Consider the following 13,838-nt stretch of genomic DNA (forward strand, 5'->3'; position numbering starts at 1 on the left):
AAGATGGGCACACATCTGTTCTTTAATTGGTCCATGTTTCCAGAGTTTTGCATCAGTAAGGACTGCAGGATTTGGCCCAGATTGTAAATAATAGAACATTTCTTATGGAGCTGTGATATCAGAGAATGGGAGGGGAAGTGGGAAACCAGTGTCTATCACTGGGGAGAGACTGATCTCCTGTAGATACCAAGAATTCAGTTGGTTCTGGGAGCTTAATCATTGATCATCCCATTGAGGTGGGGGAAGCAAAACTTGCCCCTTCCTTGATGGAGCAATCTAACGGAAATTCTCCATGCAATCCTCCCTCAGTGTTCTGCCCCAGATCTGCTCCAACAACTGTTTCTGCAGGAAGGTTTAATGCAGGCAAATGGATAAGTTTGATTTGATTTTTTAACAAGCTATTGATGAGATCTTTCATAACAGATGAAACTATCCCAAGAATCAGAGTTTGTTTCCGGTGCCAAGGTATTCAGCTGCAGGGAAAATGATGTCATTACAATAAATTAGTGCATAAACATCTCAAACACACAATAGACGTGAAACATTGGACTGAAAGCACAAACCCTGAGGAATCACTACAAGAACGGGTGGGGAGGAGCCCTACACAGGGGCTGGCATGACTGATAATAGAAATGTCTCTGGAAAAGGAATATTACCAGATGGTTTCTAAAAGTGAGGAGCCCAGAGTCACCCCCATGGAGCCCTGATGTCTACAGAGGGCCCCCCTGTGGGTGAAAGGATCTGTGCAGGCCAGACTCCTTTGTGGACTTGGGGCCTAACAAAAAAAAAAAGGAAGCAAATTTCATGCTTCAGGACAGAAGCAGGGGTCAAGAAGGTGTGTTCCATAGGCGCCAACTCCATGGGTGCTCCAGGGCTGGAGCACCCACGGGGAAAAATAGTGGGTTCTCAGCACCCACTGGTGGCCCCACCGATCAGCTTCTCCCCCTCCCTCCCAGCGCCTCCCGCCCTCCATTATCAGCTGTTCAGGAGGTGCTGGGGGAGCAGGGGGTGGAGTGAGGGCGGGGCCCGCTCAGGGAAGGGAGCAGAACAAGGCGGGAAGGGGCAGGGTGGGAAGAGGTGGGATGGGGGTGGGCTTTGGGGAAAGGAGTGGAGTGGGGGCAGGGCCTGGGGCAGAGTGGGAGTCAAGCACCCCCTGGGAAATGACAAAGTTGGTGCCGGGGGCATGTTCCCTTCCTTACTGCAGTCTGCCACTGGCCCGCTATAATAGTATTGAATTCTTTGCCTTCATCAGAAGCCTCAGATGCTAGTTACTGCTGGAGGCTGAATATGTGACTAAATAGACCCATGGTGTGATTTAGCAGGGCAAATCTTAGGTTATCTATATCTGTGCCTCCAATTACAGCTGGCTGCAGTGCCTTGTATTTCCGATGGCTTCCCCCATCTCAGCATCTTCTTTGCTCTCTTTTCAGAACTATACAAACTGCAGGTGCATCTCTGCAAATGGGGCTGAAGGATCCGCCTCTCCTGGGACCTGTGGCACAAATTGCTTCCACCTCCTCTTACCCTTTGTTGTACTTTCCTGCCTGGCTGGAATCCTGGCAAGCACTTCACACACACCATCCTTCATGCTCATCCTGAGGTAATGTAGGCGGGATCGTCACCACTCTCGCACCACGGGCTCTATCCGGCATCTCCCCTTCTCTGTAGAACACTCTGGAGCTGGGATGAGGAGGCTGAGTTTTAAAAACCCAAAACCATTGGGGGCTCAGATCTGGGAGCTATTTTATCCAAACCACAAACATTCAGGGAGTGGCAGGCATAAGGGTTAAATTCAGAGCGTCCATCTTGGCACATCTCTATTGTATTTATCCACATTTAACCATAGATATTGTTATTTATAGTGTGGCCATGCCTAGAGATCCCAGTCAGGGGTCATGGCCCCAGCATGCTAGGCCCTGTACAAGTGAGGAAATGGAGCCCTAGAGGGCTCACAGTCTAGGGTTATGACAAGACACTGCAGGTGGATAAGTAGATAGACAGGGACCGGGGAGGGTGGTGATAAGGTAACAGTGAAGATGGGTTCATTTGCGTATCGGCCTGATTCTGATCCCCAATTGATTTTACAGCAGTGTAACTGCACTGGGGCTCACTCCCCACTGCCTTGCACCTGATTTACCCCAGTGCAAAGTAAGGGTAAAAGTGGGTGTAAAGTGCTACCAGATCAGCATGACAGCATTTCCTACATGCACTGTGCCCAGGTGTTAGTGAAGGCAGTGGAGGATAAGGCCCAGTGACTTCACTGGAGTTATAGCTGATGCCATCCCGGTCTATATCTCGCCATCCATCATCTGTAGCTATCCTCATCTAAATCTGCTTCTGTCTTTCTCCTTGTTTCTCTCTGTCTTTCTTAAAGTGTCTCCATCTTTACACTATAGCAAATCACCAAGACAGAAGGGCAGGTAAGCATGCCATGTTCTTCCCCCTTCGGCACTTGACCTAGTAGCTCAGTTTGCTAGCAGGTATGGGAAGCTCTGTCATGTGTCTGAATGTCAAATAGTGCTAGAAACAAAGAACTGCTTTACACTGAAGTGTCAGAGCACGAGAAATCATTGGGACTGATGTTTGCCTCACACAGACCCTTACAACAGGCTGTGCCTTGTATTAGGAGATCTGGCGGAGCACCTCTCACAGCAGGTTTCAGGTGCTCTTTGACTATACAGGCTCTTCCCATCTCTTTAACCAGAGCAGCTAAATCCCTTGCAGAGTTAAAGAACAAGTCATCAACACTAGCCAATGTGATGTGTATTGTGGTGGCACCTTACAGTGCTGAGCAGCTGTCAACATTTCAACATCATTAACCTCCCAGGGACTGGGACATTCTTGGCTGGTTCAGTGAAATAGTTACTCTGTCGGTCATAGCCCATGGAAGTTGCGCTGCTCAGAATTTGTGACACCAGGGGCTACACGGGCAGCTTGGGAGCCAGAGGCCTGTACCTTACTCTCCTATAGATTTTACAATAAAAAACAAATGGACACATCCATCATTTCAGTTTATACAGTCTCATTCCTCAAAGGAATTCCTAAAAACCCTCCAATGACGGAGATTCCACAACCTCCACAGGCAATCTATTCCAGTGCCTAACCACCCTGACAGTTAGGAAGCTTTTCCTTATGTCCAAGCTAAACCTCCCTTGCTGCACATTAAGCCCACTGCTTCTTGTCCTATCCTCAGAGGTTAAGGAGAACAGTTTTTCACCTTCCTTCTTGTAACAATCTTTTATGTACTTGAAAACTGTTATCATGTCCCTTCTCTTCTCCAGACTAAACAAATCCTGTTATTTCAATCTTTCCTCACAGGTCTGTTTTTGCAACAGTGTTACACTGTTAACTCATATTTAGCTTGTGATTCACTATAACTCCCAGATCCCTTTCCACAGTACTACTTTCTAGGCAGTTATTTCCCATTTTGTATGTGTGCAACTGATCGTTCCTTCCTAAGTGGAGTACTTTGCATTTGTCCATATTAAATTTCATCCTGTTTACTTCAGATCATTTCTCCAGTTTGTCCAGATTATTTTAACCTTATCCTCCAAAACACTTGCAACCCCTCCCAGCTTGGTATCATCCGCAAACTCTATGCCACCATCTAAATCATTGATGAAGTTATTGAACAGAATCAGACCCAGAACTGATCCATGTGGTACCCCACTTGTTATGCCCTTCCAGCTTGACTGTGAACCAACTCTCTGGGAATGGATTTTTTTATTGTCATTACATTTGAGCACCAAATACATGCTAGGTGCCAAAATGAACATCTAAATATTTGGCCAACTGATACGTCAGGAGATGCCCAAAATCCTAGCCTTGTCCTCTGCTATTACAGAATATGTTAAACAAATGAATACAAGGAAATAAAATTAACCTTTGAAAACATGTTACAATAAATAATATAAAAGAATGGAGAGATTATAAGAACTAACCAAAACATCATGGCTGTAATATATCTGATGGCACAGTCTGCCTTTAGTTAAGCACATACAAGATTTGCATGGATGTAACAAAGGGCCATATTTGTTCCTATTTCTGTGTAGGGGGATGTACTAATTCCTCTTTTGTTTTTGCTTTTCAGGAGTGTTCAGCCTGAAGATAAGTCATTTGCTATTGGGATACAGTTCCTGCTGCTGAGAGTTTTCGGTAAATTAAAATGTGTTGTTATGTAGCATTGAAAAGTCATAAGATATTTTGTATTCACATGCATCAGATGGGACATCAATAGAAATACTCAGGTGCTACAAAAGAAGGGTATTGTTGATTCAGTTGGTGTCACATTTTTCTCAGGTAAGGCAACCTAAACCTCCCCCACTGCAACTTGAGTCCATTGCTCCTTGTTCTCTCATCTGCTACCACTGAGAACAGCCGAGCTCCATCCTCTCTGGAACTCCCCTTCAAGTAGTTGAAGACTGCTATCAAAACTCCCCTCACTCTTCTCTTCTGCAGACTAAATAAACTGAGTTACCTTAGCCTCTCCTCATAAGACCTATGCCCCAGCCCCGTAATCATTTTCGTCATCCTCCGCTGGACTCTCTCCAATTTGTCCACATCCTTTCTGTAGTGGGGGACCCAAAACTGGACGCAGTACTCCAGATTTGGCCTCACCAGTGCCGAATAGAGGGGAATAATCACTTGCGTCAATCTGCTGGCAATGCTCCTACTAATGCAGTCCAATATGCAGTTAGCCTTCTTGGCAACAAGGGCACACTGCTGACTCATATCCAGCTTCTCATCCACTGTAATCCCCAGGTCCTTTTTTGCAGAACTGCTGCCTAGCCATTCGGTTCCCAGACTGTAGCGGTGCATGGGATTCTTCCATCCTAAGTGCAGGACTCTGCACTTGTCCTTGTTGAACCTCATCAAATTTCTTTTGGCCCAATCCTCCAATTTGTCTGGGTCACTCTGGACCCTATACCTACCCTCCAGCATATCTACCTCTCCCCCATCTTACTGTCATCTGAAAACTTGCTGAACATCCATCCCATCATCCAAATCGTTTACGAAGATGTTGAACAAAACCGGCCCCAGGACTGACCCCTGGGGCACTCCGCTTGATACTGGCTGCCAACTAGATATCGAGCTGTTGATCACTACCTGTTGAGTCCAACAATCTAGCCAGCTTTCTATCCACCTTATAGGCCATTTTTCCAATCCATACTTCTTTAACTTGCTGGCAAGAATACTGTGGGGGACCATATTAAAAGCTTTGCTAAAGTCACATCCACTTTCCCCATATCCACAGAGCCAGTTATCTCATCATAGAAGGCAATCAGGTTGGTCAAGCATGACTTGCCCTTGGTGAATCCATGTTGACTGTTCATGATCACCTTCCTCTCCTCCAAGTGCTTCAAAATGGATTCCTTGAGGACCTGCTCCATGATTTTGCCAAGGACGGAAGTGAGGCTGACCGGTCTATAGTTCCCCGGGTTATCTTTCTTCCCTTTTTTAAAGATGGGCACTATATTTGCCTATTTCCAATCGTCCGGGACCTCCCCCAGTCGCCACAAGTTTTCAAAGATAATGGCCAATGGCTCTGCAATCACATCAGCCAACTCCCTCAGCACCCTTGGATGCATTAGATCTGGACCCATGGACTTGTGCATGTCCAGCTTTTCTAAATAGTCCTTAGCCTGTTCTTTCACCACTGAGGGCTGCTCACCTTCTCCCCATACTGTTTGCCCAGTGCAGCAGTCTGGGAGCTGACCATGTCTGTGAAGACCAAGGCAAAAAAAGCATTGAATACTTCAGCTTTTTCCACATCATCTGTCTCTAGGTTGCCTCCCCCATTCAGTAAGGGTCTCACACTTTCCCTGATCTTCTTATTGTTGCTAACATATCTGTAGAAACCCTTCTTGCTACCCTTTACAATCCTTGCTAGCTGCAACTCCAGTTGTGCCTTGGCCTTCCTGATTAACCCCTGCATGATTGAGCAATATTGTTATACTCCTCCCTAGTCATCTGTCCAAATTTCCACTTCTTGTAAGCTTCCTTTTTGAGTTTAAGCTCACCGAAGATTTCACTGTTAAGCCAAGCTGGTCTCCTGCAATATTTGCTGTTCCTTCTGCACAGCGGGATGGTTTGTTCCTGCACCCTCAATAAGGCGTATTTAAAATATAGCTAGCTATCCTGGACTTCTTGCCCCCTCATATTAGCTTCCCAGGGCATTCAATTCAAATAATTGTTTTTCTTATTGCGGTCATGAATTTTCACCTGGAGAACACTGGTATATGTCCCAGAAGTCCTAACAATGCACATTTTCACACAATACAGCATGGACAGGAAGAAGTGAGCCTACAATTGCAATAATACCTGGATTGTGTGAATGTCCCTTATATAAAAATGACATAAAATGCCCATCACATCTGGCTCAACCCCAGCCAATGCAGGATTGTTCCTTAAAGAAGTATTTAACAAGCCTGTAGCTGCCTATAATATCGTGGTTGTAGCTATGTTGCAAAGCGTGGCCGTTCTGCAATGACAGACCAGACGGAATTAAGTCTAGCCTGGTAGAAATGCAGGTTTGGGACCTTGATGTCTCATTCCATTCTCAACTATAGTAACTTTTAGACAGAAAGTATGTGAACAGCCACTCCAAGGTGCTGGAGGATGTTTCTTCTAACTGGTTAAGGCCTTTTCTAGTGTCTGGCCCACAGACAACTTGTGGCTCGTGATACTGGGAGGGCACAATGTAAAGGGGGGTGGACACATGACCGCCCCACGTGTTGCCTCTGGGAGGAACTTCCAGCACCACTTCCCTGGGCCAAGGCAGCCAATCCCAACAGCTCCTGGGTGGCTAGGGCCACAGGAGTGGGTACCACATGCCTCTGGGCCTGGCTGGAGGCCCAGGGAGACTCATAGCACCAGTGTCTCCCTGGAGCTTGTGAACACCTCAGCAGGGGAGGCATAGGCAATGCCCCTACCTCTGGCTGAACAGAGGCCAGGGAACCTGTTCCCGGCGCCTTCTCCAGTGATCACCTGCCTTGCGCCCAGCCCAGGACAGCCGCGCTCTCCCCACTTCACCAGAGTTACCTGCCAGGAGTGACGGGGGCAGGGCTCTGTCCTTCTCCCATTGTGCCTTCCCGCAGCACATTTCCAGCTCGCGCACCCACTCTCCCTGGCAGCCAGGCCTGGGCAGGAAATGGAGGGGGTGGGACAGAGCCACTTCTCATGCCACTTCTCATGCCAGCTCATGGCGGCTGCTCCACATCGCTGCCTCTGTGCAGCATGGCAGCTGCCTGAGGGAGATCCCAGCTACTCCCCGCCCAGGTCCAATTGCCGGGGTCAGGGGGCAAGCGAGCCAGAAACTTGCCACGGGGGGGGGGAGGGGGAGCTCCGGTTCACTCGGCCCCTGTCCCCAGCAGTGGACCCTGGGCAGGGAGCAGAGGGGGCTGGACACCCCCCGCCCCCCAGCAGGGTTCTCACAGGCAGCCGCTGTGCTGCACAGAGCAGCGACCTGGAGTGGCCACCCTCAGCCGGCATGAGAAGCAGCTCCATTCACCCCTTCCACTCCCCACCCGGGCCCAGCTGCCAGGGACAGGGGCTTAACATGCCAGGGGGCAACATCCCAGGCAAGCCAAGCAGAAATCAGGGGCCGGGGGGGGACACTTGACCCGCATGCCCCCCTATGTTTCGCCTATGCCAAGAAGACACCAGCCGGGCCACCAGCCATTCTGAAATCAGTTTAATGTGGTTTTGAAAAATGGTAGGATGGGGTCTGCCCTAACAGAAAGCAATGCGTCTCATTTGACAAACCAAGTGCCCTGTGCTTGTTTTCCAGCCTGGATGCCAGGACCGGTGCTTTATGGCAGTGCCATTGACACAACCTGCATCCTGTGGGAAAAGAAGTGCAAGAAGAACGCAGCTTGCAGATACTATGATAATGATCTCTTCAGACAAAGGTATGGCCCCTGTGAGGCTCCATCAGACGCTGCCTGTCCTGAGGGGTTGTCTACGTTACAGGGGCTACAGGGGCATAGCTACAGCACCACAGCTATGCCATAATCCTGAAGCGTAGGTACACACTACAGCAACGGAAGGGTTTTTCCCATCACAGTAGTAACTCCACCTCCCCAAGCGGTGGTAACTAGGCAACAGACGCATTCTTCCATTGATCTACCCATATCTACACTGGGGGTTTAGGTCGGTGTACAGAATCATAGAATATCAGGGTTGGAAGGGACCTCAGGAGGTCATCTAATCCAACCCCCTGCTCAAAGCAGGACCGATCCCCAATTAAATCATCCCAGCCAGGGCTTTGTCAAGCCTGACCTTAAAAACTTCTAAGGAAGGAGATTCCACCACCTCCCTAGGTAGCTATCGCGCTCAGGCGTATGCATTTTTCACACACCCCTGAACACCGTTGCTATGTCAACCTGACACCTCCTCATCAATTATTGAGAGTGGACCACATCCACCCTGACCAAATTGGCCTTCTACATTGGTTCTCCACTTGTAGGGTAACTCCCTTCTCTTCATGTGCCAATATATATTTATGCCTGTATCTGTAATTTTCAGTCCATGCATCAGAAGAAGTGGGTTTTTTTTACCCACATATGCCCAAATAAATGTTAGTCTTTAAGGTGCCACCAGACTCCTCATTGTTTTTGAAGCTTTTAAATGTAGACCAGGCCACACTTCTTATCGTACACTGGTGGCATCTTTAAAAGAAAATGGAGGAATCTGCTTGGAAAACAAGGTGATGAACACGGGATGGATGCATGGATAGACTGGAAAGTGGCATCATGAGATTTGCTAGGCAGACTTCCTACTCTGTTACAGTGATGTGCAGTTAATATCTTATTAAAGAGCTCTCATAGAAACATCCCCACTTTTCCTGCCATAACCCCGTGTTCAGTGAGGTACATGTACCGGCAGAGATATGGGGTAAAGGGCTAGGACATCGGTAATTTGTTTCCCCATTTAAATAAAGACACTTTCTCCAAATGCCAGGAGGTAGCACTGTCCAGCAGACAGATTTCTAGTCAGCTGTGCTTGCTGCAAAGCTTTGTACTTACTACCTGAAAAACGCTGTAAGTGTGGAGCACCATGCTCAGCTTGAAGTGGAGCAAAGGGTTCTCATGGGGTTCAGGGGTATTCTCCAGATGACAGTTTGTTGAAATGACCTCACACATGGTGCAATCCTCTGGTAAAAAACAAGTTCCTCAGTAGAATGTGTATGAGCCCCTGGAGATCCCTCCTCTCTGTCAGGGATAATATAACAGCATCCAGAGATGGAATGGCTCCACCAGATGCAGGGAAATCATCCCGGACCTCTCGACCAGTGACTGAAGTGGCACTGCTCGGCTGAGGAGAATCATGAGGAGGCTGGAAGGCACTTCTACCTGGTTGCTTACATTGAGTAGGATTTGCTGCTGGCATGAGCAAGTGTTATTCAGCCTGGGTGCGGCGGCATGTTCCATTTTATTTTCCAAAGCTTTCCACCAGTAAAGCTATTACTGAGGTCAATATTCAGCCAACATTTTCTTTTGGCCCTGACACATGGAGATTTCCTTCCCATTGATGGGTGATACCCACTTTCCCTGTTAATTGACTGACTGAAAAAGCTCTTGACATAAACTCCACGCTCATTTGATGCACGTCCTGAGGCTTGGTGGTTGATAGATGCTGTTCCCTGAAACTTTGCACCTTACCTTATTACCTTGTCCTTTTGTGTTTCTGTACCTTAGGTTCCTTGGGCTCCAGTTTTTCTTTGAAGTGGGAGCTTTTCTGTGCTTCGTGGCTGTGTTCATCATTCTCAGACGACAAGAGAGGGAAACCACGAATGCCACAGAGCCAAAGACAATCCCAGAGAAGGAGAAGCTGGCAGAAAAGTCAAGCAAAAACCTAGGCTCCAAAGTCTGACTCAGAGAACGTGAATCACATTCCATATCTGCTACCCAGGGAAGCACACAGATTGCCTTTTACTGTTACTGTGAAGAATGGATGCTTGGGATTAGACTGAACAGGAGATAAGCTTATTTATTTCCTGTCTTTATCTTTGGCAGCTACAGCTTCTGTTCTTTCTTCTTTTTTTATCTGCTAGTTTACATCTACCCATGCTTGAGTGGTGCCTCATGCACTTGTTTGATTGGGTTAATCCCTTTGGACATTGCAGCCTTATAGAGTTATATCTTCCTAAGCATTCATTCGGCTGGCAGCCTGGATGATGCCAGCACTCTAAGCACTAATACGTACCGCTGAATTGTTTTTATAAAGGTTTTTATACAGTACACAAATGTCTCTATGTATCCTTGTACAGTATTCTGTACTTGCCCATAAACACCAATTATCACAGCACTAGGGTACCTTCTCTTCTTGTTACATTATTAGATGGCCTCAGGACCTCTGAAAGCCTGGTCCTATTCGCACTGAGGAGTTAGGAGTTATGCTGTGCTAGATGTATGGTTGTAAGGCTGGCTGACATACTGAAGCTCTTGTGTTGGTTGAAAGAGACGCTACATGTGCATGGGGTAACACCAGCCGGTTGGGAGGGAGAAGAAGTGGTACTGGGAGTGAGAGGATAGCAAGGTTGGACTGTAATGGGATGTACTGGCCCTTTAAGCCTAAGGGGTCCAGAAGGCTGCATTCTGGGGAGGTGGTTGTGAGCACAGGCTCAGAAACATGCTGAAGCCAGACAAGAGGAAGTAGTCCCGGGGAGTTAGCGGTGGGGTGGGAAGATCCCAGAATTCTGTCGTTAAGGGCACAGGATCAAGAGCCCTGTAGTACAGGCAAGGGCAGACTAGTATATAAGCGTCCTTCCCTCTCAGAATAGGGTGCGCATGGACAGAGCAAGGGAGACTGAGCCAGAAGGCTGGGCTTCTGTTGAGCAGAATAAGGTCTCTGTCGAGGAGAGGAGCATGAACTATGGGGTTACTATGATGAATCTTGCGTTTGGGACACTGAGGCAAATGGCTACATGGACCCTCAAAGGAACTGCAGAACTGTCCCAGGCAAACAGACTCTGAGTAGATGGGCTGCAGCATGCTGGGAGTGTTGCATCCGTCTGCAATAATGATTTGCACTGTTACATCATTAGCCATCAAAGCACTTAACAGAGGCACATGAGTATTACTGTCCCCATTTTACAGCTGAGGCAGAATGGAGTCGAGGAATATGCCCAAGCTCACAAAGCCAGCCAGTGCCCTAAACAGGAGTAGAACCCAGCTCTATCAAGTTCTAGATGTAGCCTGAAGCTAACCCACTAGGCCACAGTGCCAAGCTGTCCCTGTTGTGCCTCTTCAGTGGGGTAGAGAGATTAAAGGGTCAGATTTAGCTGTAATTTTGGGTAAGAGTCAAATCTGTTTTATTTTAATTCACATCTCCACAGCAGTCTGCATTCTTTCCACCTCAGCAGACCCTCTGCCTATCATTGGCACATGGGTATTTCTGGAGCAACTACTGGGAAACAGTCAATTGTGCCTTCCATCTCTGTCCCCTCCACACCCTCCAGGTGGGCCCCTAGACCATAGTGCAGCATGCCATTCAGTACTTCCCTGGAATGTACAGCTAAGGCCCACAGTGCTGGGGTATGGTGCTGCAGACTTGGACAGGCCTCCAAATTGTCTGCTTAGCCATTATGAGAAGTCTGGAAAACATCTTATGGTGAGAGACTAAAAAAGCTCAATCTATTTGGTTTACTGAAGAGAAGGTTAAGACCTGACTTGATCATGGTCTGCAAGTACCTACATGGAGAAGAGATTTCTGACAGTTCTTTAATGTACCATAAAGAGGCATAACAAAAACCAATGGCAGGAAGCAAAAGCTAGACAAATTCATTCTACAGTTAAGGCATGGATTTTATTAAACTGTGAGGGTAATTAACCTTTGGAACAACTTGTCAAGAGTTGTAGTGGATTCTCCATTATTTGCAGTCTTCCTGTCAAGAGGTGCTATAGCTCAAACAAAAGTTATGGGCTTGATGCAGAAATTATTGATTGAGATTCTCCAACCTGTGTTATGCAGGAGGTCAGACTAGATGAACATAGTGGGCCTGTCTGGTCTTAAAAATCTATGACTTAATTAAGCTTGGTTGCACCCTCACCACCTCCTTTTGAGAAGAAGAAGGCCATGCTCCTTGTTGAGTGCTATGAAGGGTTCTCAGCTCTACAAGCAATTCCTTGCCTTCCAATCAGCACAGTTTTGCCTGAAAACATTCAGCAGCACGATAAAAATCTTAACAGACTAATAAGAACTCAAATTGTTCTTACTGGCAGGAAACACTTTATAATCATGGACTGTAGAGAGATGAACTGCCTGGAAAATCACTATGCTTGGAATCCCGAATGAGATTAGTGAGGTACTGGTTCAGAGGTTAAAGATGGAAGGCCTGTTCCTGCAAACTCTTCCATACCTCAGTAGTCTGAATGGCTTCAAATGCAGGAAGGAATGAGTTAGGACTGCTCATGTGAGCCAAGGTTTGCAATATCAAGCGTCTTATTAATAAATAATAATAATAAATGATATCTATTAATAATATTTATTAATACTGATATTTCCACTCCTATGAGACCCTTTACAAGAGGATCTCAAAGCACTTTTTGGAAGTTAATTAAATATGGCTTGCAACACCTCTCCCTGGAAGTATTTCTGCCTTATTTAAACATGGAATAATTGAAGCGCTGGGAGATTAACAGACAGTTCCAAGTAACACAAATGAGTCAGTATCAGAGTCAAGAACTAACCTCAAGGGTCTTGGTGCCCCAGCTGCTCTTCTAACTGCTGGCCTGCCTCCACTTAAGAGGTTACCAAAAATGTTGCTTAAAAATACATTCTCACAGTTACTTTATGATGATGACAGGTTTCAGAGTAACAGCCGTGTTAGTCTGTATTCGCAAAAAGAAAAGGAGTACTTGTGGCACCTTAGAGACTAACCAATTTATTTGAGCATGAGCTTTCGTGAGCTACAGCTCACTTCATCGGATGCATACCGTGGAAACTGCAGCAGACTTTATATATACACAGAGAATATGAAACAATACCTCCTCCCACCCCACTGTCCTGCTGGTAATAGCTTAGCTAAAGTGATCATCAGGTTGGGCCATTTCCAGCACAAATCCAGGTTTTCTCACCCTCCACCCCCCCACACAAATTCACTCTCCTGCTGGTGATAGCCCATCCAAAGTGACAACTCTTTACACAATGTGCATGATAATCAAGTTGGGCTATTTCCTGCACAAATCCAGGTTTTCTCACATCCCCCCCACCCCCATACACACACAAACTCACTCTCCTGCTGGTAATAGCTCATCCAAACTGACCACTCTCCAAGTTTAAATCCAAGTTAAACCAGAACATCTGGGGGGGGGGGGTAGGAAAAAACAAGAGGAAATAGGCTACCTTGCATAATGACTTAGCCACTCCCAGTCTCTATTTAAGCCTAAATTAATAGTATCCAATTTGCAAATGAATTCCAATTCAGCAGTTTCTCGCTGAAGTCTGGATTTGAAGTTTTTTTGTTTTAAGATAGCGACCTTCATGTCTGTGATTGCGTGACCAGAGAGATTGAAGTGTTCTCCGACTGGTTTATGAATGTTATAATTCTTGACATCTGATTTGTGTCCATTTATTCTTTTACGTAGAGACAAAGAAAATAACAAAGAAAATAACAGAACGCCACTAGCCGTCACCTTCAGCCCCCAACTAAAACCCCCCCAACGCATTATTAAGGATCTACAACCTATCCTAAAGGATGACCCAACACTCTCACAAATCTTGGGAGACAGGCCAGTCCTTGCCTACAGACAGTCCCGCAACCTGAAGCAAATACTCACCAACAACCACATACCACACAACAGAACCACTAACCCAGGAACTTATCCTTGCAACAA

The 13,838-nt window shown here is 46.7% G+C and overlaps 1 protein-coding gene across 4 annotated transcripts in view; it reads left to right on the forward strand.

The window, feature by feature from the left end:
- The window catches only part of SLCO2B1 (solute carrier organic anion transporter family member 2B1), a 97,919-nt gene extending 87,672 nt beyond the window's left edge, over positions 1–10,247 (forward strand). For 3 of the 4 annotated variants that reach the window (XM_048838787.2, XM_075125840.1, XM_075125841.1), the window contains exons 12-15: positions 1,431–1,600; positions 4,091–4,155; positions 7,790–7,910; positions 9,699–10,247. In XM_048838787.2, the coding sequence (XP_048694744.1) occupies positions 1,431–1,600; positions 4,091–4,155; positions 7,790–7,910; positions 9,699–9,873 (531 nt within the window). In that variant the 3' untranslated portion in view covers positions 9,874–10,247. The remainder of the gene's footprint in view (positions 1–1,430; positions 1,601–4,090; positions 4,156–7,789; positions 7,911–9,698) is intronic. The other variant, XM_048838797.2, reaches the window with a different exon arrangement.
- The last annotated feature ends 3,591 nt before the right edge of the window (positions 10,248–13,838 follow it).

The sequence above is a fragment of the Caretta caretta genome, chromosome 1 (assembly GCF_965140235.1).
Source record: "Caretta caretta isolate rCarCar2 chromosome 1, rCarCar1.hap1, whole genome shotgun sequence".
Taxonomy (NCBI): domain Eukaryota; kingdom Metazoa; phylum Chordata; order Testudines; family Cheloniidae; genus Caretta; species Caretta caretta.